We start from the raw sequence: 24276 nt of genomic DNA, 5'->3' as shown, positions 1-24276 counted from the left end.
AAACCTACAAAATTAAATATCAATGTTATCCATCAAAAATATTTAAAAACAAGTGACTTTTACCCAGCCTATTCATAGCTCAGGGTTTAGAACTCTCTTCTGAGACATGAGAGACCCTAGTTCAGATCTTTTCTCCCCACGAGAGAGAGAGGGGACATTGAATCCTGGACTCCCACATCCTGGTTGAGTACTTTAAATACTGTAAGTGAGGCAGCAGCACCATGACCTCTTCCTCCTCTGGTGCCTTGTTTTTGTACAGAATAACCTAAGCACCTAACTCCAGGAAAGGGGTTCCCAGCATCTTCCTCCAGGCCAGACTAACTTCCAGAGAGGGGTGGGGCTTAGGACACACCCCTCTCATGGGCATTTCCCATTGACTAGCTTTGGTGTGGCGCTGCCCAGCTTGCTGGTTTTTGTGGATCCCATTCTCAGGCATCTCCTTCTCCCCATTCGTTGTACAGGGAGCCTGGGTGCCTAACTCAGGCTTTGTGGGTTCTAGTGATTTTCTTCCTGCCTAAAAGTTTGGTGCTGTGAGGTCCCTTTGTGGCTCCAGGCTTCAGTTCCTTTAGTTCTTAGCTAGAGCGCGCGAGTCTCACCCCAGCCCCCAGGAGTGTAACACTGCCTAGAGTCTCACTTCAGTTCAGCAAGCTCCAGTCTGTATCAGGGAGGGGACAGTCCAACTGTTGCTCCAGGCTGAGGCTCAGAAGGAAATCCAGGGGCAGCTCCTCTCCTGAGGAGTCATGACTGCTGCCAATCCAGCTGAGTCTTCAGGAAGAAACTCATTGTCCCATCTGTCTGGAGTTAAAGTCCTGCTCTCCATGGATTGCAATTTCTGCTGGGCCTGCAGCACCCAGTGCTCAATGACCTATCAAACTGGGCCGCACATGTGAGATAATCCAGGGAACACTTAATTTGAGGAGCGTGCTGGGGCTGAGGTATGAAATAGGGGTCTGGCTTCCTAGACTGAGGCAGTAGGGAGCATGCCCAGTAGCAGATTGTTAGGCATCGGGGTGATTTCAACGTCATAAATTTAGGTGTATAGGGGCTTTAGACACCTACGCAGTTGGGCAGCCACTGAGTGGTGGTTTGTGGATTGGCAGCATCTAAACATCAGATTCAGGCACCTAAGGTGAAAGTAGTGGCCAGGCACCTAAATCTTATTTTGGATCTAGCCTCTGGTGTCTAGCTTGCTTTGAACACCCCACTGGGCCCTTATCTGCATTGTAGGTGCCTGATACCTTTCAAAACCCAGCCCCATGTCATTTTCGAAAAGATGCTTTCGAAAAACTTACTCAAAATCTAATAAGCTTTAAAAATGAGTTTAATATAATCTGGGCCCATAAGCACTAAAATACCTTAATCAGAAGAGTATGGGGCTTTGAATGGTATCACTCCATCGCAGCGTCTGCTTAATTTTACTACTGCCAATAGCCCAATTGACTGGAAGGGGTCTGAGCTAGAATTAGGCAGGTAGTAAAGATGAGAGAGTGGAGTCCTGGGCTGAAACCCAGCTCAGAGATCAGAATCACTTAAGAATTGTGAATATACTGTCTGCAATTGAGCCTATGACAGAGTGGGGTGAGGTTCTATGGATGACCTCACTGTGCATTTTCGTACCAGACCATGTTTGCATTGCTTTTACATTTAACCTCCACTCAATCTGATTCATATTTGATGCAAAATAAAAGGACTGTGAAAATAAAAGGATTGTGAAAAACTAAATTCTCTGTTATTATTACAAAAGGACAAACAAAGAGAGACTCCTTTCCCCATCCCCATTGCTGCATCCAAATCCTGCATGCACCAGCAACATTTACAAACTGGTAGAAAAGTGCAGAGAATCCAGGAGAGATGTGGGACCCAGTCACAGAGCAAACACTCCAAGAGCAGGGAATCCAAGCAGCCAAGATTAGTGGGATGCAGGGTGAGGTGAGTAAGGGAGAGAGTCTTTGTCATCCCCACACAGGACATTCTGGTAGATGGGGAGGGGTGACCAGCTGGGCTGTCAGGCTCCTTAGCCCCCTCGGGCCTGAAGGATGGGGGTCAGCCTGGCTCCAAAGTTGGTGGCCTGCTGTCTTCCCCAGCTTCCTTCTTGTCTCTGCCCAGTCCCATCCTCTCAGCAATCAGGAGATGCTGCCACTTCCCCTCTTCATTCCTTTTGGGGCATCATTTGTAGCCTTTTAGATTTCAGGGATGGCTTCACCCAACACGCATAGGGCAATTCCTGTATGTCTCTGGCATTGATGCAGCAAGTTCACAGTTCCCAGCCTCCACTGTCTGGATCTCAAGAGGAAAGTCTGTAGTTTCCCAGCTCTGTTCCCCTCGCTGCCCATCCTCTGCCCCTTCGCACTGCATCTCACATCTTTGGAGGGATCAGGCAGTAACTCCATGCCCCGTTTAGTCTCAGCCTCTCTGAATGTAAGTCTAGCACTCACCCTCAGTGTTCGTGCTGAGAGATAGTGATAATGTTCATTGTTGAAACACACAAACATCTCATGACAAAGGGTAAAGAAAAAGGTTAAAATAAATAAAAAGGACTCTTTTGGGAAACAACTGTTTATCTCGTAAAATCCTCAAAAAAGCTATGCTAGATCCTGTCAAACTAAACTAATATCAAAGTATGTCACCAAATGTCCTTCAGGAGGAGAGAAAAATCAACACTACAAGATGGGCTACAAAACATTTTCCGGTTCATAAAGAGAAATCCCACAGAATTCTAACTTCCCAAAGAAGGGAAACAAATTTATCCATTTTTCTTCTGAACTGGCTAAACCTGCTGCACTCAGCAGCTCCTCATTATTTGGTTATGTCATTTACAAAAGTTTTAGCAGCCTCATAATGTAAGAAAGAAAAAAAGAAACCAAAGTCAAAATCTGCCCATCTCCAAATGTTCCGGACTTGGCTGGAAAAAGCTCAGAAGCCACTTTAACAATAGATAGAAATAGGGATTTAAGCTCAGAAAGCTCAGACAGCTTTGGGGTTCATTTGAGTTCCCTCTCCAGGTCTGGGACACTTTCATCTCTAGCCCTCACGAATCTGAGTCAGGATCAAAGAAATAAAGTGATTCCTAAGCATGGAGAGCAAAGAACATTGTGGTAAGTGCCACGCTGGGAGGTGGGGGGTAGAATGAGGAGAGGATAAACTCTCCAGGGATCGGACAGAGGCTGCTGTGTCAGGAGGAATGTGGCAATGAAGTGGGGGGAGGGGGGGTGCGGAGGGAATCCCTCCAATTCGCCCCATCACTCTCAAATAACACAGAACCTAAACACCACATTTTCCTATCCCTGCTCCAGAATTTAGAATCTAATTCTGGTCTCTAAGGGAGTCAATGTAAAAAGTAATTATTTTATTTATTTATTTTTTTTGCATAACCTGGAGCAATGTGAGAGTATGTGGGAATGAGACAATCTCTCCCCAAAGGGGGAACTCACTGACTAACAATCCGTTTGCTAATGGGGGGGAAGAGAACATATAAGATGTTTGGAGTCAGTCGAAACTAAGACCGGGGGGGGGCAGGGGGAGTTCAGGGGAGATTTGCTAGCTAATCTCTACAACCTTTCCCAACACAGATGGACCCTCGGAGGCTGATGCTGAGGAGGCAGAGGTGGGATCCCACAAAAGTCCCTGTGGAAATCAGCCCCTCTCAGTGAAGCTTTCTGAATACAGAGGGGGCAGGGGAAAGGGACAGAAGGGGTGAGTGATAAGAGGCAGCACCTCTCTTCCCTGGACTCTCCTCTCTTATCCCACGATCCCTAACATGATTTCCCCAGCACCAAATACCCTATGCTCCCCACATCCACCAGAACCACTCATTCAGTCACCCATTGTCTTCCCCAAACCCCATCCCTCCTGATCCCTTCACATTTGATCTCCCAGAACCCAGCACCTTAGGGGATTTAGGGAGGGGAAGAGTTGCCAGCACTCAGGACACTCACCCTGCAGGGACTAGCTCCAGGTAAGTAGGGGAGCCCAGCCCATAGGCTACTGGAAAATGGGAGGTTGGGACAGGTGTCCAGAGTGAATGTGGAGCCTTGCCCAGGTATCCATTTCCTAGTCTCTATGGAAGGGGCATCCTGACTGGGAAGGGCAAGGAGAGAAGGGAACTTCATCCAGGCAGAGGGAGCTTCTGGAGGAATTTCTCTCTCCCATTCCTCAGCAGGTTACCAAGAGGCAGGAAAGCCCATCAGCAGGGAGGAGGGGCTGATCAGATCAGGGTTAGCTGCTGCTGGAACCTGCCCCCCAAACATGGGCAGCTGGAGCCAAATGCCATTGCTGTGTGTGGGAATTAGAAAATGGAGTTTTTACTAAGACCAGCCCTAGTCAGGGCACTGAGAGAATTTCTCTCCTGTGTGGAGGAGTCTCTGATGTGGTGTTAGCTCCAACTGAACCTTTTTCCATGCTAAGGACATCTGAGAGGGCTCCTCCCTGTTTGGATTTGCTGATGCTTGATGCTGTGTGAGCACCAAAAGAAGGTACCCCCACATTCAAGCTCTTTCTTCTGTGAATTATCTCATGGGAAATAATGTGTGAGCTTAGACTGAATCTTTCCCTGCAATTATTGAAGATTTTCCCACAATCCAAGTATTTATGGGCTCTCTCTGTTGTGGATCAACTAATGTGAAGCAAGGTTTGATATTGAAATGAAATTTTTCCCACAGTTGAGGCACTTATAGACTCTGTCCCTTGTGAATTCTTTGATGTTTAGGAAGATTTGGTCTGGGACTGAAGCCTTTCCCACCATTCAAGTATTTATGGGGATTCTCTCTTATGTGGATTGTCTGATGTCTAATAAGATGTGAGTTCTGACTGAAGCTTTTTCTACAGCGGAGGCATTTTCACAGTTTTCCCTTGTGTGCATTCTCTCATGTCTAATAAGGATTGAGCGCCGACTGAAGCTTTTCCCACAGTCCAAACATTTGTAGGGTCTCTCTCCTGTGTGGATCCTCTGATGTACAATAAGGGCTGATGATCCACTGTAACTTTTCCCACAGTCCAAGCATTTATAGGGTCTCTCTCCCATGTGCAGTCTCCAATGGGTAGTAAGATTTGAGCTCCGATTGAAGCTTTTCCCACAGTCCAAGCATTTATATGGTTTCTCCCCCGTGTGGATTCTCCCATGTCTAATAAGGACTGAGCGCCGACTGAAGCTTTTCCCACAGTCCAAACATTTATAGGGTCTCTCTCCCGTGTGCAGTCTCCGATGGGTAGTAAGATTCGAGCTCCGATTGAAGCTTTTCCCACAGTCCAAGCATTTATAGGGTCTCTCTCCCGTGTGCAGTCTCCGATGGGTAGTAAGATTCGAGCTCCGATTGAAGCTTTTCCCACAGTCCAAGCATTTATAGGGTCTCTCTCCCGTGTGCAGTCTCCGATGGGTAGTAAGATTTGAGCTCCGATTGAAGCTTTTCCCACAGTCCAAGCATTTATAGGGTCTCTCTCCAGCATGGGTTCTCTGATGTACAATAAGGGTTGATGATTCATTGAAACTTTTCCCACACTGAAGGCATTTATAGGGTCTTTCTCCTGTGTGGGTTCTCTGATGTGTAATAAGAGCTGATGTTACAATGAAACTTTTCCCACACTGAAGGCATTTATATGGTCTCTCTCCCGTGTGGATTCTCCTGTGGTTAATAAGTCCTGAGTGCTGACTAAAGTTTTTCCCACAGTCCAAGCATTTAAAGGGTTTGTCTTTTACGTGGATTCTCTGATGTATAATAAGGGCTGAGGGTACACTGAAACTTTTCCCACACTCAAGGCAAATATACGGTCCCTCTCCCGTGTGGATTGTCCCATGGCTATTAAGGGCTGAGCGCCGATTAAAACTTTTCCCGCAGTCCAAGCATTTAAAGGGTTTCTCTCCTGTGTGGGTTCGCTGATGTACAATAAGGGCTGATGGTGCATTGAAACTTTTCTCACACTGAAGGCATTTGTATGGCCTCTCTCCTGTGTGGATTCTCTTGTGACAAATAAGGCCTGAGTGCTGACTGAAGCTTTTCCCACAGTCCAAGCACGTATACAGTTTCTTTTCCTTCTGATTTCTCTGCTGGGCTGCGGATTCCTTGGGATCCTTGCCTCCTCTCCCACATTCAATGTATTCCTCCATTTTCTTCCCTGGGCATTTTCCCCGATTCCTTTCTGACCTGTGCCAATTATTCCAGGCTTTTCTCTGTTCCAAGGACTGGAAGAACTTCCCTCCAGCTTTTCTCAAAAAGGTCCCCTGGAGTTCCATTTGCTCAAGTCCTTCCTGCTGTGGATCTCCCTCCTTGTTCTCACTCTTTGTCTCATCACCTGCTGGGGAAGAGAGAGTGTCCCAGAGGAGTCATTGCCTGGGCTAGCACAAAGAAGGAAAACACAACACAATAACTGTTGGGGAGCTTGAGAAATTGGATTCTGCCTCAACATCCCATCCAAACACTCACAGGGAAGTGAAGTCAGGGAGAAAAGTGACAGCAAACATAGTGGGTGGAAAGCCATGAGCGATACCTGCCATCATGATATAACACCTGCTGAGCACAGCCTGACCTGGGTGGGATGAGGAGAACTGAGGGGGCTCACACCACATTTGGGGGATTTTCAGCTTTTTCCTTCATTTGCCGTATAGTTTGTGTGTCAATATCACTGACTTCTCACCTGGGTGAGTTCCTCTTGGGATCTTCCTTTCCTCAGAGACCTGGAGATCCGGGACCCATGGCTCTTCCCCTGCTTCCAGCTGGACAATCAGGTCAGGTTTGGGAATGGGGAGTCCTGCTCAGGGGTGAAATCACGTATGATGTGAGTGCACTGAGGATCAGTGGAGTATTTGTCACAAAGGACACATGTTGAGTTTAAACTGAGCCCATGATTGCTGGGGGGTGGTGGGGTGGGGTCTGAACAGATGGGAACATAGTCATTGAGCCCCCTTGGGAGAGACCGATATCTGGGGGAAGGGGAGTTGTCACGCCCTCACTAGGAGTGTTCAGGATCTGTGTGCTCTGGGGCACTTGCTGAGGCACACACAGCTCTAGTGCTAACCCCGGTCTCTGTGTAAACCTCCAGAGACCTCCCCACAGATGGATCTGTGATGGGACCCCCCTGGCGTGTAGCCTGGGATCAATATCTTGCTAATGACCAGCAGGAACCCCTCCACGTCCTGTTATCACTCAGCACAACTACATGTGGAGCCCCCACACCCAGCTAGATTGCATGAATGCTCCCAGAGCCAGTCATGAATCACAGAAAGGCACCAGAGCCAAATCACCCCAGCTCCCAGCATTGTACCTTGGGAATATACCATCTAAATTTATTAATTGGTTTGCCACTTTATCAATGGAAAGTGGATATACACCAGCTTTTGATACCTAAGCAATGTACCATTAACTTCAGGAAAACTCACTGATAAAGTTAAACAGTTAAACAAGTTTATTGACTATAAAAGATAGATTTTAAGTGGTATTAAGTGATCGGCAAAAAGTCAGAGTTAGTTACCAAAAGATAAAATATAAGCACGCAGGCTAAACTTTCGACCCTATAAGACTGGGCAACATCTAGATTAAGCAGTTTTTCTCACCTCAGTCCATAGTATACAGATATCACCTTTGAAATCTGGGCCAGTCCCCTCAATTGGAGTCTCAAGTCTTCAGCATCCTTGTTGCTTGCAGTGTAGGAGGGTAAAGGAGAAAGGCCCAGCATGTGGCCACTGTGTTCTGTTTTATACCCTCAGACCCATGTGCTTGAGGAGCACAGTCCAGGCATGTCTGGGGGCCTTGCTGAGTCTCCAGGGCCAGGCTGAGCAATTCCCCCGGTGTGGCCTCATGCAGGTGAGTCATTGAATTGTAACTCTCGTGTTGAACAATGGCTGGTGATTTCTGCTCAATAGCACCCACCTGGCTGTTGGTTACCTCCCTTTTCACTGTCTCTGTAGAGCCAGTATCTGGGCAATTCCCAAACCCAGAGCATATTTTAGTGACAACCATATAACACAATTGCATAACTTCATATGCACTAAAGATACACATATTTAGATAGAACAGTGACCCGAAGCCAATCATAACCTTTTCCCTGATACCTCACAGGGCATGCTTTCTATGCAATATCACAATTATATACAGTTGAGGAATATGGGGACTATAGAGGGCTCTCCCAAGGTATAGAGTATCCCAGGAGCCAGTCCCAGGATGAGAAGTGCACAGAGATCCTGCGTGTGAGTAAAAATTAATGCACAAAGGATAATACACTGCTTCTGCCCCTGGGAAAGCTGGAGAGATGCAGATGAACTAGCATGTCTAATAGGTTAATGACTCCCCTATCCCATGGGAGGGAATATGGGGGCGAATGGCTCTCTCAAACCAGAGCTGTGGACAATGAGACCCATTTCCCTCTAATCTAACTGACCAGGGAAGAATCTGACCAGATGCAGAAATGCAGACCCCAGGGCTTCAAATAGCTGAGGGAACAGGAATACTTACCCAGTGAGACCACAGTCTCATAATTCTCCTGCATGACGTCCCTGTAGAGGGCTCTTTGACCGGGGTCCAGCAGAGCCCCCTGCCTCTCAGTGAAATACACAGCCACCTCCTCGAAGGTCACCGGCATCTGAAAAAACAGGTGCTCCCCACTCAGTACCTGCTGCCCCAGCCACAGTCCCACTGTTTATGGGGGAAGCAGCACCAAAATACAACAGCTCTGGGAGGCCTGGAGGAGCAGAATTCTAGCCCCACCCCACTTAAGAGTGGCCATGAGTCTCCAAGAAACACACAGAAGGTGAAAGTTTTTTGATCCTCCCAGCAGAGAATGAAGGGCAGGGTCTTTTCATTGACCACACACCTACTACACACAGGCTGATGTGGAAAGCAGAGGACACGGACAGAAATTCCAGCACCTTCCCTTTATATTTCACCACAGTCTCTGCCTAGTGGGTTCAGACTCCAGCACTCTGGTCTGTTTTCCCAGCCTTATTCAGGGGGGTTGTCTCCGGTTTCAGAAATGGGGGAATATTCACCCCACCCCCAATGGGCCTGTTCATAAATCAGGCCCTAGGCTGAGCATGTCCCAGCAGGATTATCACATCTTATCCCCCTCCCTGCCTCACCCTCTGTATTTCCTGCCCCTCCTCCTCTACAACTATCCTTCCTAGCAGCTCCCCCCTAAATCCCCTACCTGAGATGGATCCACCACAGCCAATTCCCTGACCCGTTCCCAAGGAAGATGGGATGATATGGAGCAAAACGTGGTTGTCATTCTGCAGCCTGTCAGGGTGAGAAGGGCAATTGCTGAGTTTTCTGAATTAGTGTTAGTCCATTTCACACCCTGATTCTTCCCAGGCTCTTTCCTTGCAGACAGAGGCTCTGGACTCTGCCATCCTTGGAAAACCCGCAGTTACATTATTACAACACAGACCTGACCCCTCCCACTGGGACTAAACCCGAGACAAACCCTAGAAAAGAGCAGAATCAAAGGAGCCACTTTGGGGGTGTCACAGAGTGTTGGGAAGTCAGGGCCCTGCACCACCACACTTCCTGCAATTTACATGACTCTCAGCCAGCCAATAAAACAGAAAGTTTATTAGACGACAGGAACACAGTCCAAATCAGAGTTGTAGGTGCAGACAACAGGACCCCCTCAGTCAGGTCCATCTGGAGGGACAGGGAGTTTAGACGCCAGTCCAGGGACTCCCTCCTTTTCCCCAGTCAACTCCCAACTGAAACCCCCTCCAGCAGTCTCACTCAGCAGCCCCCCAGCTCCTCCCCCAGCCTTTGTCCAGTTTCCCAGGCAAAGGTGTCACCTGGCCCCAACCGCCCTCCTGGGCTCAGGTTACTTGCTCAGGTATTGTCCCTCAAGTGAAGTCACATCCTGATATCCCATCACCAATGCAGACAGTTCCAGTAAAACTCCCACAATCCGCCCCACTCCCTACTCCGTAACATCTCTCCCCCCTTCGAGACTGAACTGAGCGGGGTCACTCTAACCAGTGATCTGGGGAAGTTCAGGCCCCCCTCTCTGGGACAATGCATCAGCTATCATATTGGCACTTCCCTTCACATGGACCACGTCCATGTCATAGTCCTGCAGGAGCAGGCTCCACCTCAGGAGCTTGGCACTGGCTCCTTTCATCTGGTGTAGCCAGGTCAGGGGGGAGTGTTCAGTGTGCACAGTGAAGGGTTGCCCACAAAGATATGGCTCTAGTTTCTTAAGGGCCCACGCCATGGCCAGGCATTTCTTCTCAATGGCCATGAAGTTTTGCTCCTGGGGTAACAACTTCTTGTTCAAGTACACAATGGGGTGTCTCTCCCCCTTATAATCAACCTGCATTAACACCGCACCCAGCTCCATGTCTGAGGTGTCAGTGAACACCATAAAGTGCTTGTCAAAGTCTGGGTTTGCCAGAACTGGGCTGCTGACCAGCGCTTTCTTCAGTGTGCAGACAGCCCTCTGGCACTGCTTGGTCTGGACCACCTTGTCTGGCTTCCCCTTCTTGATTTAGTTGGGGATTGGTCCTGCTTTGAGCAGGGGGTTGGACTAGATGACCTCCTGAGGTCCCTTCCAACCCTGTGATTCTTGCACAGTTCTGTGATGGGGGAGGCTATGGAGCTAAAGTGGGGTACAAATCTTCGATAGTACCCTGCCATCCCAATAAAGGCTTGGATCTGTTTTATGGTTTGGAGAACAGGCCAGTCTCTGATCACCTCCACCTTGGCTGGTTCTGGCTTTAGGCAGCCATTCCCCACCTGGTGGCCCAGGTAAGATACTTCAGCCATCCCCACCTTGCACTTCTCAGCTTTTATGGTCAGCCCAGCCTCCTAGAGTTGGTCCAGCACTTTTTCAACCTGGGACACATGGTCCTCCCAGGTCTGGCTAAAGATACAGATGTCATCGCTATATGCCACTGCAAAACTCTCCATCTCCCTCAGTAGTTGATCCACCAGGCACTGGAAGGTGACTGGCGCCCCCTTGAGGCTGAAAGGCAGGGTCAGGAACTCAGAGTCCCAGAGGGTGATAAAGGCTGATTTCAACCTGGTATCTGCATTCAGCAGCACAAGCCAGTAGCCCTTTGTAAGATCCACAGTGGTAAGATAACGAGTTCATCTCAATTTGTCTAGATGCTTGTCAGGCCGGGGCATGGGGTAGGCATCAGATACAGGGATGGCACTGAGCTTCCGATAGTCCACACAGAACCGTATCAACTCACCCTTTTTGGGGACCAGCACCACAGGCGAGGCCCAAGGGCTGGAAGATGGCTGGATCACCCCCAAAGCCAGCATGTCATTGACCTCTCTTTCCAGGTCCTGAGCAGTTTTCCCTGTGACTTGAAAAGGGGAGCATCTTATAGGAGGATGCAATCCTGTCTCCACCCAGTGGACAATCAGACTAGTGTGTCCAGGCTGGTGGGAAAACAGCTCTCGATATAGATGCAGCACCTCTCTGATCTCTGCTTGTTGGGCCAGGGATCAGAGCGGGGAATTGTTTCCAGGGGGGAGCCAGCTCCTGCCTCAGGGAATAGATCTACTGAAGGGTCATCTCCCTGCACCTCCCAATGTCCACACATGGCCAAAGCCACACTCCCCTAGTCATAATATTGCTTCATCATATTCACATGATGTACCCAGTGAGGATGCACCCGGTTAGACAGCTCCATCACATAGTTAACCTCATTTAGTTGCTTGACAACTTTGAAAGGGCTTTCCCAGGTGGCTTGTAGTTTGTTTTTTCTCATGGGGATGAGCACCATCACCTGGTCTCCGGTGGCATAGGCACGGGCCCACGCCATGCGGTCATACCAGACCTTCTGCTTCTTCTGGGCTCCGGCCAGATTCTCCTTGGCCAGGCCCATGAGCTCTGCAAGTCTCTCTCTTGCGGAAGGTCAAGACATACTCCATCACCGATTCTCCATCAGGAGTGGCCTTCCCCTCCCATTCATCTCTCATCAAGTCCAGGGGCCCCCTTACCCTCCTTCAATATAACAGTTTAAAAGGCAAAAATCCAGTAGACTCCTGGGGTACCTCCCTGTACACGAACAACAGGCGAGGTAACTACTTGTCCCAGTCCTGTGGGTGCTGGTTCATAAAGGTTTTCAGCATTGTTTTTTTAGCGTTCCATTGAACCTCTCCACCAGCCCATTGGATTGGGGGTGATATGCTGAGGCTCAGCTGTGCCAGACTCCACACTTCTCCCACAAGCACTGGAACAGGGATGACATGAAGTTGGATCCTTGGTCTGTCAAGACTTCCTTGGGGAACCCCACTCTGCTGAAAATGCTTAACAGTGCATCTGCCATGGGGTCTGCTTCAATGGAAAGGCATTGGCTCAGGGTAGCGGGTATTTCTTTCCTGACTGGGTCATCTTGCTGAGAGGCCCCACTATGTCCATAGCCACCTTCTGGAAAGGCTCCTCTATGATGGGCAAAAGGTCTCAAAGCCGCTTTCCCCTTGTCTCAGGCTTTCCCCACCCTCACAGGATTGGCAGTACTGTTGGACAGTAGTAAATGACTCCAGGCCAGTAAATGTTCTGTAGCAGCCTCTGCCTGGTGCCCTGGATTACCTAGTGCCCTGAGAGGGGTGTCATGGGCCGGTACAGTAGCTTGCGGCAATACTTCTGGGGGACTGCCAGCTGCCTGCAGATTCCCCATGATTCCACTTCCCCGGAGAGAGCCCATTCTCAGTACAGAAATCAGTGGGCAAATGGTGGTGTACCCACATGTCCTTGGGGCCCTCCTTGGCCCCGCATTTCAGATGTACCCTCACCACGGGCACTTTTAATGGGGTCCCGCCCATCCCCGTCAGGATCAGGTAGGTGTTGGATATCACCCGATCTGGTGTCACCACCTCGGGCCAGGCCAGTGTCACCTCAACGCCCATGTCCCGGTACCCATTGACCTTCCTCCCATCCACCACTAGGGGAACAAGGCACTTGCTCCACAGGACAGCCCCATGCCCACCCTACAAACTGAGAACCTTGAGTCCGGAGCATCCAGCCCCTCAGCGGAACTGGTCTGGGAAACTCTTCCCTCCTGAGCAGTTGGTAAGCTAATAGCCCCCTTTGCCTGGGAAGCCTGCCCCTCCTCCAGCTGTGTCTCTACCTAGTTCAGTGTGGGTTCGGTCTGTTCAGTCTGTCTTTGAGCTTGGGGCACTGGGTCCATATGTGCCCTCTCTGGCCACAGTAATAGCAGCTCATGTCCCGTTGGTTCCCTCGAGCTGGTAGGTTGGTCCTGACACCGGATGTTCCCCTGGGGGGGAGTCATACTTCCCCTTAGGGAGGTCCCACGGTGACTCTCTCTCGGCAGTCTTGTTCCTTTGGGACACCTCCCTGCCACCCCATGACCAGCGGTTCACAAACTCGTCGGCCAGCTGTCCTGCACGTTGCGGGTCTTCTGGCTTTTTGTTCACCAACGATAGCCTCAGGTCGGATGGGCAATGTTCATACAGTTGCTCCAGTACAATCAGGTTAAGTATGTCCTCCTTAGTCGGGGCTCCATCTGCTACTTGTGGGCATATCCCTTCATTTGGAGGGCCAATTCTAGATGTCACCTCAGGGGTTTTCCAGTATGTCTCGGGAGTCAACCCAAACTCGTGTAGCAGAGCCTTTTTGAACAGTTCACAGTCCCCTGCCTCCATCTCTTCCATTTGGCTGTACATCCCCATGGCTTTGAGGTCCAGTAAGGGAGTGAGAAATCGGAGCCTGTCTGACAGGTCAACCTGGTGCAGCTTGCAGGCCTTCTCGACGGTAATCAGGAAGTCATCTATGTTCCCCCCTTCCTTACGCTGGGACAGGATGCACTTATCAAAGCTCCATGCAGTCCTGGGTCCCTCCCTCACTCACCGCAGCCGGGGGCTTGCTGATCCTCAGCCTTGCCAACTCCAGCTCATGCTGTCTCTGCTTCTCTTTCTCTTCCAGCTCATGCTGTCTCTGCTTCTCTTTCTCCACCAGTTCCTGCTGCCTCAATTTCAGCTCTTTCAGTTTTATCTCCCTTTCCCATTCCAGCTGCCTCAGCTCCAGGTAGGGGGAGCTCCAACAGGAGGATCCCCTGCTGGCCGCAAGGGACACAGTGCCCTCAGTATTTGCTGGGCTCTTCCCAGCCCCTCCCCTAGCTATAGGCAGGAGAGGTCCTAGGGTGTCCTCACCAGCCGTCTGACCACTCCCAGCTGGGACTGACACTGGTCCCCACTTTGCATCTGCCGGGCCACTTCCCTCAGAGACAGGGACTGGCTCCTCCAAGCGATCTTCCTCCTCCAGTTGGGCAATCAGTTGTTCTTTGCTGGGCTTCCCAATGTGCAGCCCCCATTGCTTGCACAGCTCGATCAAGTCCCTTTTAAGGAGATGGTTATACATCCGCTGGCCACTCGTAGGTCTGGGTGCTCTCAACTCCCCACAGTTTCCAGGAGAAACCTCTAGTGTTCCAGCCCTTCTCCAGGTCACCATCTCTCTCCCAGGGTCAAGCCGTAGACTCCTCTGCCCTAAGCCTGCTCACCGCAGTCCCCAGGGAGGTCCCATTACTGCAACAGTCCTTCCCGCTGGTCAAACACTTCCAGGGGCTAAGCGAAGCTCCTCTGCCCCCCGAAACCACTCCTCTCTGAATCTTCAGCACACCTGGTCCTCATCATTCCTCCTTTGTTTTACTGCTCCCTAGTCACTTTCTGCAGGAAGTGCCGTCCACAGGGTGCAGTACATCCCACCGCTACCACCAGTTGTCATGGAGTGTGGGGCAGTCAGGGCCCTGCACCACCACACTTCCTGCCATGCACCGTGACTCTCAGCCAGCCAGTAAAACAGAAGGTTTGTTAGATGACAGGAACACAGTCCAAATCAGAGTTGTAGGCAGAGACAACAGGACCCCCTCAGTCAGGTCCATCTGGGGTGCAGGGAGCTTAGACCCCAACCTGGGGGCTCCTTCTGTTTCCCCAGTCAACTCCCAACTGAAACCCCCTCCAGCAGTCTCATCCAATCTCCCCTTGGCTTCTCCTCCAGCCTTTGTCCAGTTTCCCAGGCAAAGGTGTCACCTGGCCCTAACCCCCCTCCTGGATTCAGGTTACATGCTCAGGTATCATCCCTCAAGTGAAGTCACACCCTGATATCCCTTCACCAATGCAGACAGTCCCAGTAAAACTCCCACTCAACATTCCCAGGTCAATCTGCCCCACTCCCTCACAGGGGGATCCCCCTGACATTGTCCCCAGGCCAGTATTACATACTGGAACCGGAACCAAAAGTGAACCATAATTTTGTTTTACTGACTAAACCTGAATTGAACAAAAAAAAAAGGAGGCCTGTGTGTGTGTGTGGACTATTACCAGTTAAAATAGATATTCAGCATTTTTTAAGCTCAATATATTTAAAAAAACCTACAGTGATCTTATTTTCATTTTAAGAGTAGAACGGAAACTAGCCAATGGGCTGGTGATGGCTCCCAGAATGGCCAGCCCCAGGAGAGTGAGAAGAGAAGGGGGCATCCCACAAGCATAGTTAGTGAGAGGGGAAGCTTGGAAGCTGCCGGCACAACATGGAAGGCAGAACGGGGGCCCAGAGGTAGAGAAACCATCTCTGAGATGCCCGCCCTGGGGAGAGAAGAGGTGGGATGCTCCCTGGGCCCTGAATTTCATATGAACTCTTTAAGCCCAAGGACAAAGGTAATAGCTCTCCCCAACCTTCTCCCCTTAGATAGGCCACCTCCCATCCTCCCCAATCCCTGGGGCAGCTTCTCTCTCCAGTTGCTCCACTTCAGGCAGGGTTCACGCTCCAAACTCCCTTCCCCACTGAAGCTGTCCACATGGCCCACTCCCAAGGACACTGATTGATACCCACCTCCAATCCCCCACTCCTACCCCAACCCCTACCCCAGACAGGTATGTTTCTCTCATATGTATATCTTGATCCTAGGTATCAAACTCCACTGTCAGCAGAGGGCAAAGTCAAGGCAAAATTTCATTACACCATAACATGGATGAAGATGGAAATGTTTGAGTCAGAAGTCAGAAATAAAGATGTCACAGAATGACTATCCGACACGTCTGAAATTGAAAGATGAATTGGAATGTCTTCTGAAAGCTTTTGAAATCTCTAAAAAGGAAGGAATATCTGGATGAAGGAAAGCCTAAAAAAGGAATGGGTCAAGTTCTGATTCACTCACAGATGGGCCACATCTCCATAAGAAAGAAAACATACCAGACTACTGGGAACATCTAAAAAATGTCATGCCCAAGCTGAATCAACTAGCAAAAATTGTACTGGCAGTTCCACTAACACAAGTAAGCGTTGAAAGAAAATTTCCAGGCCTCAGATGTATCCTTTCACTGCAGAGGTCCAATATGGCCAAGCAAAGATGTTATTTTAGGGTGCTCAAACAAATTGTGCATGAAAAACATCTTGTTCATTTCACAACACAAAAGCACTAGGAAAACTCAAGTAATGGTAAAGTTAAAAAACAAACAAACAGCCAATAATCAAAACATTTTATATTTTAAGTTGCAGCTCTCTTTTTTGAATTTACCTCCACTAAGATTGAAATAGGATTTAAACTGGTATCTGAACTTTTCTTTTCTTTTCTTTGGGTGACTAAAACCAGAAATGAAACTGAACAGATTGAATGGAACTGAACCCAAACCTGAACCAACCAAAATAAATACCAGTTGGACTCGTTGCCTGCTATTGCTAGCAGTTACTCTGGTTTAACACAGAATCCTGCACAGAAATCAGAGCAGGGCCCTCTTTAGTCCCGTCAACCCCAAACATTTAACATGCATGAGTCAGACCCACAAATAATGAGACTGTCTTAAAAAACCAAAAAGACTAAATTGGGAGCAGGACATGCCCCCTGGGTATTCCCTCAGCCTCCCGTCAGCGGCCCCACATCCCCATGGCCCCACCTCGCCCCCTGCAACCCTGTTTCCCCGCTCCTGCCTCCTCGCACATCTCTATTCACCATCACCCCTCAATGGACTCTGGCACTCAGAGCCCCCTGCCGACCTTCAGCCCCTTCCGGGTGCCCCTCCTCTTCCCCCCGCCGCGTGTCTCTGTCCCAGCCCCCCCACCACGGCGCGCGCTGGCTTCACCCGCCCTGCAAACAATGGGAGCTGGCGGCAGCTTCCCTGGGCACAGGGCAGGAATCGCAGCGAGCTCCGCTGGGAGCAGCCTGGGCCAACCCCCCCTGCAGCCAGGGTGGCACCGGGGGCAGCGCTCCGTGGGGGGATGGGCAGGTCTCTCTTACCTTCCCTCCAAGCGGTGCCCGCCCTGGGAGCAGGGGCTGGGGGCGGGTCCTGGCCGGGCTGGGGGCTCTGCACTGGGAGAGGCTCCTGGGAGCAGCGGGACTGTTACTGCTGGAGATTTGCCTCTCCTGGCTGCAGCCAGGGCTCCAGGGTCGCCAGCAGCAGCCGGCGGCGCTCGGGGATCTTGCAAGGAGCGCGGGCTCCCCACAGCGCCCCAGTCACTGCAACGAGAGCGATTCACTTCCTGGAGCAACTCACGGCACAAACAGCTCCCGCTCCCCATGCCCTACGTTGGGTGCACTGAGCATGCGCACCTGAGCTGCGCATGCCCGGTAGCCTTCGCTGTCGCCACTGCCCGCTCTCTGCCCGTACGTCGCCTTATAATTTGCTGCCTCCTCTTTGGAGGAGTTTAAAAGGATTAAGGGGGCTCTCAGGATCTGAGCAGGGGGCAGAAATTTACTGGTCCTGTAGGTACCGACTGAAGGGGGGAAATCAGGGATGGTAGCCGAGGTTAAGCCCGGGGGAGCCGCAGGGAACAGTGACCCCGTGGGATGAGCCACCTGCTGTGCTGGCAAATCTAGGCATGGGGGGGGGGGGTGGCAGGAGCAGCGCTATGTAATTTGCCACCCAAGCAGGGCAGGCAGGCGGCTTTTGGCAGCACATCTGTGGGAGATCCACCAGTCCCGTGCACCTTTGGCGTATTGCCACCGAATTACCACCCCAGGCACCTGCTTCTCGCGCTGGTGCGTGGAGCTGCCCCTAGGGGGGGGTGCAGAGGCTTTTTTCGTTCTCCTCACAGGAGGCTGCATGTCAGTCCCGGAGCAGAGGGCCGGTTCCTAGGGCTGGGTTCTTAAAGGCACAGGCAGCCCAATTCCTAGACTGTCAAAGCTTAGACACCACAGCTCCTCTCAGGGTTTGGCCACACTTGCAGCTGTACAGTGCTGGGAGTTACAGCTGTCTTCGTACAGCTGTGTAGGGAAAGCACTGCAGTGTGGCCACACTGACAGCTACCAGCGCTGCAGTGTGGCCACATTTGCAGCATTTGCAGCAGTGTTGGGAGTGGTGCATTATGGGCAGCTATCTCACAGAGCACCCCTTCCCATTCTGTGGCTGTGGGTTGTGGGAAGGGGGTGGAGGGGGCGGGTCATTCTGATTCCTGTCTGAACGCCCCGTGATGTATCACTTCACATCCCAGCAATCTCTGTGTTTCCGTCCACATTTGGCGCCATCTTTCCACGGTTTCTGTGCAGCACGATCTGTGTTCCATTTTGGTCTGTGGGAAATGGAGCCCGAACTGCTGAGGAGTATGCTGACGAGTCTCGCCAGCACATCACATTTGGCAGTTGAGCTATTCCTTAAGACCAAAGTGATAGTGAGGAGTCCAACGATGATAGCGAATCATGTAATGCGTGCAACACGAAATTTCTTGTGGCATTCACAGACATGCTCAGCACCATGGAATGCCGCTTTTGGGCTTGGGAAACAAGCACTGAGTGGTGGGATCACATCATCATGGAAGTCTGGGATGACAAGCAGTGGCTGCAGAACTTTCGGATGAGAAAAGCCACTTTCATGGGACTGGGTGAGGAGCTCGGCCTCACCCTGCGGCACAAGAACACAAGATTGAGAGCTGCCCTACTGGTGGAGAAGCGGGTGGCTATTGCAATCTGGAAGCTGGCAACTCCATACAGCTACCGATCGGTTGGGAACCAGTTTGGAGTGGGAAAGTTGACCATTGGAATCATGTTGATGCAAGTTTGCAGGGCCATTAATCGCATCCTGCTAAGAAGAACTGCGACTCTGGGGAACTTGCAGGACATTGTGGATGGCTTTGCACAAATCGGTTTCCCTAACTATGGAGGGGAGATAGCTGGGACGCATATTCCTATTCTGGAACTACTCCACCTAGCATCCGAGTCCGTTAATTGGAAGGGGTATTTCTCCATGGTTGTCCAGGCGCGTGTGGATCACTGTGGGCATTTCATTGACATTAACACAGGCTGGCCCAGAAAGGTGCATGATGCACGCATCTTTTGCAACACTGGCTTGTTCAGGAAGCTGCAGGTCAGGACTCTTTTCCCAAAGCGGAAGATCACAGTAGGGGATGTTGAAATGCCCATTGTGATTCTTGGAGACCCCGCTTACCCGTTAATGCCGTGGTTCATGAAACCATACACATGGAGCCTTGACAGCAGCAAGGAACAGTTCAACTACAGGCTGAGCCGGTGCGAATGACTGTGGAGTGTGCTTCTGGCTGTTTAAAAGGCCGTTGGCGATCGCTGTATGGGAAGCTGGACTTGGGGGAAAGTAGCATCCCCGCGGTTATATCCGCGTGCTGTACCCTCCATAATATTTGTGAAGGGAAGGGTGAAAGATTCAGTCAGGTGTGCATCACTTCTATGCATGCATTGTCGTCTTGACTTTTTGCGATCTCTTCCTTGAAGTTTTGTAGTCTCTCGCCCAGTGATAACTACGAAACAGCCGAGATCTCAAGGCTGACATCTGTAATAGGCAAAAATGTAACCCTTAACAGAGTGGCGCATTTCTGTTTTATATAGACAGAGTAATGATTCCACCACTGAAGAGAGGGTCACATACGGGTCTTCTACCAATTGCATAATTTTCCTACTCCCAAAGAGAGTGCACAGTAACCCATGGAGCCCCGAAATGGGTCGAGAAGTGGACTGATGTTTCAGGCTGTACTGTCCTCGATTTTCTGTGGCTTGTGGGAGAGCAACAACTGCAGGGCGGCCTACATTGACACTATTCCAACATTTTCCACAGAGTTTATCCTGGAAGATATCTCGCTCGCTGTGGTCACACTGGAAGCACAGAGTCTTCTCTGCAATGCGGGGATTCTGCTCCTGGCCCCTATGCAGCTTCTGTGCTGCAGCCAATGTCCCCCCACCCTCGCCGGCACAGTGGTAGAGGACGCATTACCTTGACTGGAACAGGACCACAGTGGCTCTCCCAGTAAACCTCCACAAGCACATTGCCATGCTTCTGGATTGAGACTTTTGAAGAGATTATGAGGGCGATTTACCACAACGTGATAGAAACACTATTCCGCATCTAGGCATGCATGCAGCCCTAACCCTCCCTCTCTGAAAAATTTCCATCATGAAAATTGTCTGGACTAATCTTTCACCTCCTTCTCAATATTATGGAGGACAGCACGCGGATATACGCGGGGATGCTTCTTCCCCAATCCGCTTCCCATACAGCGATCGCCAACGGCCTTTAAACAGCCAGAAGCACACTCCACAGTCATTCGCACCGGTCCAGCACGTAGTTGAACTGTTCCTTGCTGCTGTCAAGGCTCCATGTGTATGGTTTCATGAACACGGCATTAACGGGTAAGCGGGGGTCTCCAGAATCCAATGGCATTTCAACATCCCCTACTGTGATCTTCCGCTTGGGAAAGACCTGACCTGCAGCTTCCTGAACAGCCAGTGTTGCAAAAGATGCGTGCATCATGCACCTTTCTGGGCCAGCCTGGTTGTATGTCAATGAAATGCCCACAGTGATCCCCACGCGCTGGACAACCATGGAGAAATACCCCTTCCAATTAACGGACTCGAATGCTAGGTGGGAGTAGTTCCAGAATAGAATATGCGTCCCAGCTATCTCCCCTCCATAGTGTAGGGAAAGCCGATTTGTGCAAAGCCATTCCACATGTCCTGCAAGTTCCCAGGTCGCAGTTCTTCTTAGCAGATGCGATTAATGGCCTGCAAACTTGCATCAACATGATTCCAATGGTCAACTTTCCCACTCCAACTGTTCCCAACGATCGGTAGCTGATTGGAGTTGCCAGCTTCCAGATTGCAATCAGCACCCGCTGCTTCTCATCCAGTAGGGCATGCTCTCAATCTTGTGTTTTGTGCCGCAGGTGAGGCCGAGCTCCTCACCCATCCTGAACGTGGTCTGTTCTTCATCCGAAAGTTCTGCAGCCACTGCTGTCATCCAACTTCCATGATGAGGGTGATCCCACCACTCATGTTGTTTCCCAAGCCCAAAGCGGCATTCCATGGTGCTGACTGTCTGTAATGCCACAAGAAATTTCGTGTTGCACGCTTACATGATTCGCTATCATCGTTGGACTCCTCACTATCACTTTGGTCTTAAGGATAGCTCAACTGCAATGTGATTGCTGGCGAGACTCGTCAGCATACTCCTCAGCATTCGGGCTCCTTTCCACAGACAAAAATGGAACACCAGATCGTGCTGCACAGAAACCGTTGGAAAGATGCGCCAAATGTGACGGAAACACAGAATTGCTGGGATGTGAAGTGATACATCACGGGGGCGTTCAGACAGAGCAGATGACCCGCCCCTCCACCCCTTCCCACAACCACAAGCCACAGAATGGGAAGGGTGTCTGTGAGATAGCTGCCCATAATGCACCACTCCAACACTGCTGCAAATGCTGCAATGGGCCACACGGCGCTGTGTAGCTGTCAGTGTGGCCACACTGCAGTGCTTTCCCTACACAGCTGTACGAAGACAGCTGTTAACTCCCAGACGTACAGCTGCAAGTGTGGCCACTGCGAGAGCTGTGGTGTCTAAGCTTGACAGTCTAGGAATTGGGTGCCTTGCCTTTAAGAACCCAGCCTAGGAACCCCGCCCTCGCCGGACTGACATGCGACTCCTGTGGGAGAACGAAAAAAGCCTCTGCACCCCCCCCTAAGGGCAGCTCCAACGCACCCAGCGCGAGAAGCAGGTGCCTTGGGGTGGTAATTCGGTGGCAATACGCCAAAGGTGCACGGACTGGTGGATTCCACAGACTGTGTGCCAAAAGCCGCCTGCCTGCCCTGCATTGGGTGGCAAAACATAGCGCTGCCCTGCCACCCCCCCCCATGCCTAGATTTGCCAGCACAGCAGGTGGCTCCACGGGGTCACTGTTCCCTGCGGCTCCCCGGGCTTAACCTCGGCTACCATTCCCTGATTTCCCCCTTAGTCCGGTACCTACAGGACCAGTAAATTTCTGCCCCCTGCTCAGATTCTGAGAGCCCCCTTAATCCTTTTAAACTCCTCCAAGAGGAGCAGCAAATTATAGGCGACGTAGCGGGCAGAGAGCGGCAGTGGCGACAGCGAGGCTACCGCATGGCGCAGCTCAGGTGCGCATGCTCCAGTGCACCCAACGTAGGCATGGGGAGCGGGAGCTGTTTGTGCCGTGAGTTGACTCCAGGAAGTGAATCGCTCTCGTGTGCAGTGACTGGGCGCTGTGGGGAGCCCGCGCTCCTTGCAAGATCCCCGAGCGCCGCCGCTGCTGCTGGCGGACCCTGAAGCCCTGGCTGCAGCAGGAGAGGCAAATCTCCGAGTAACAGTCCCGCTGCTCCCAGGAGCCTCTCCAGTGCAGAAGCCCCAGCCCGGCCGGAGACCCGCCCAGCCCCTGCTCCCAGGCGGGCACCGCTTGGAGGAAGGAAGAGACTGCCCATCCCCCCACGACGCTGCCGTGCCACCCTGCTGCAGGGGGTTGGCCCAGGCTTGCTCCAGCGGAGCTCGCTGCGATTCTCTGCCTCTGTGCCAGGAAGCTGCGCCAGCTCCCATTGTTTGCAGGGCGGGTGAAGCCAGCGCGCGGCCGTTGGTGGGGGCTGGGACAGAGACACGCGGCCGGGGAGAGGAAGGGGCACCCGAAGGGGCGAGAGTCGCAGGGGCTCTGAGTGCAGAGTCACTTGAGGGGTGATGGTGAATAAGTGTGCGAGGAGGCAGGAGCGGGGAAACAGGGTTGCAGGGGCGAGGTGGGCCATGGGGATGTGGGCCGCTGACGGGAGGCTGATGGGAACCCAGGGGCATGTCCTGCTCCAATTTAGTCTTTTTGTTTTTTAAGACAGTCTCATCTAATTATTTGTGGTCTGACTCATGCATGTAAATGTTGGGTTGACGGACTGAAGAGGCCCTGCTCTGATTCTGTGCGGATTCTGTGTTAAACCAGGATAAGCTAATGCTAGCAATAGCAGAGGCAACGAGTCCAACTGGTATTTATTTTGGTTGGTTCAGGTTTGGGTTCAGTTCCATTCAAATCTGGTTCAGTTTCATTTCTGGTTTTAGTCACCCAAAGAAAAGAAAAGAGTTCAGATACCAGGTTAAATCCTATTTTCAATCTTAGTGGAGGTAAATTCAAAAAGAGAGCTGCAAACTTAAAATATTAAAATGTTTTGATTATTGGCTGTTTGTTTGTTTTTAACTTTTCCAGATTTGAGTTTCTAGTGCTTTTGTGGTGAAATGAACAAGATGTTTTTCATAGCACATTTGTTTGAGCACCCTAAAAACTCGTTTGCTTGGCCATATGGACCTGCAGTGAAAGGATACATCTGAGGCTGGAAATTTTCGTTAACGGCTTACTTGTGTTAGTGGAACTGCCAGTACAATTTTTTCTAGTGTGAGTTCAGCTGGCATGACATTTTTTAGTGTTCCCAGTAGTTCTGGTATGTTTTTCTTCTTATGAGATGTGGCCCATCTGTGAGTGAATGGCAGAACTTGCACCATGTCCTTTTTAGCTTTCCTTTCCCGATATTCTTCCTTTTTAGAGATTCACGAAGCTTTTCAGAAGAATCCAATCATCTTTCAATTTCAGCGTGTCGGTGTCATTCTTGACATCTTTATTCTGACTTGCTGACTCAACATTCCATCTTCATCCATGTTATGGTGTAATGAATTTTGCCTTGACTTTGCCCTCTGTGACGTGGAGTTTGATACCAGGATCAAGTAACATATGAGAGAACTACCTGTCTGGTGGGGTTGGGGGTAGGAGTGGGGATTGGAGGTGGGTATCAATCGAGTGTCCTGGGAGTGGCCTCTGTGGACAGCTTCAGTGGGAGGAGAGTTGAGCGTGAACCTGCCTGAGTGGAGCAACTGGAGAGAGAAGCTGGCCAGGATTGGGAGGATGGGAGTGGCCTATCTAAGGGGAGAGGTTGGGGAGACTATTACCTTTGTTCCTTGGGCTTAAAGGTTCATATGAATTCAGGCCCAGGAGCATCCACCTCTTCTCTCCCCAGGCGGGAATCTCAGAGATGGTTCTCACCTTGGGCCCCGTTCTGCTTCCTGTTGTCCGGCAGCTTCCAAGCTTCCCTCTCACTAACTATGCTTGTGGGATGCCCCCTTATCT

The 24276-nt window shown here is 50.9% G+C and overlaps 1 protein-coding gene and 1 long non-coding RNA gene across 3 annotated transcripts in view; both read right to left on the bottom strand.

The window, feature by feature from the left end:
- Positions 1–24276, bottom strand: part of LOC142047690 (uncharacterized) — a 459131-nt gene that overhangs the window by 234070 nt on the left and 200785 nt on the right. The gene's annotated exons all lie outside the window — the stretch shown is intronic.
- Positions 1124–17470, bottom strand: LOC116815544 (uncharacterized). Of its 2 annotated transcripts, none has more exons than XM_075071974.1 (5): positions 17391–17470; positions 9133–9221; positions 8442–8568; positions 6628–6741; positions 1124–6288 (listed from the first exon to the last, which is right to left on the bottom strand). In XM_075071974.1, exons 1-5 carry the CDS (start codon positions 17449–17451, stop codon positions 4766–4768), a joined length of 1914 nt encoding a protein of 637 aa, XP_074928075.1. In that variant the 5' UTR covers positions 17452–17470; the 3' UTR covers positions 1124–4765. The 2 variants fall into 2 exon arrangements, with proteins under 2 accessions (XP_074928075.1, XP_032619879.2); XM_032763988.2 differs by having other exon boundaries at positions 1124–6285.

This window comes from Chelonoidis abingdonii, chromosome 13 (genome assembly GCF_003597395.2).
Source record: "Chelonoidis abingdonii isolate Lonesome George chromosome 13, CheloAbing_2.0, whole genome shotgun sequence".
Classification (NCBI taxonomy): Eukaryota; Metazoa; Chordata; order Testudines; family Testudinidae; genus Chelonoidis; species Chelonoidis abingdonii.
This window is presented reverse-complemented; position numbering and strand designations above follow the sequence as displayed.

Bases quoted from the DNA above. Each gene is read 5' to 3' on its own strand.
- LOC116815544 (XM_075071974.1), bottom strand. From the start codon at position 17,451: ATGGGGAGCGGGAGCTGTTTGTGCCGTGAGTTGCTCCAGGAAGTGAAT. The intron at 8,569-9,132 runs GTAGGGGATTTA...CTGTTTTTTCAG, and splicing joins CTGTGGTGGATCCATCTCAG to ATGCCGGTGACCTTCGAGGA. The intron at 6,742-8,441 runs GTAAGTATTCCT...ACCCCTGAGCAG, and splicing joins TGAGACTGTGGTCTCACTGG to GACTCCCCATTCCCAAACCT.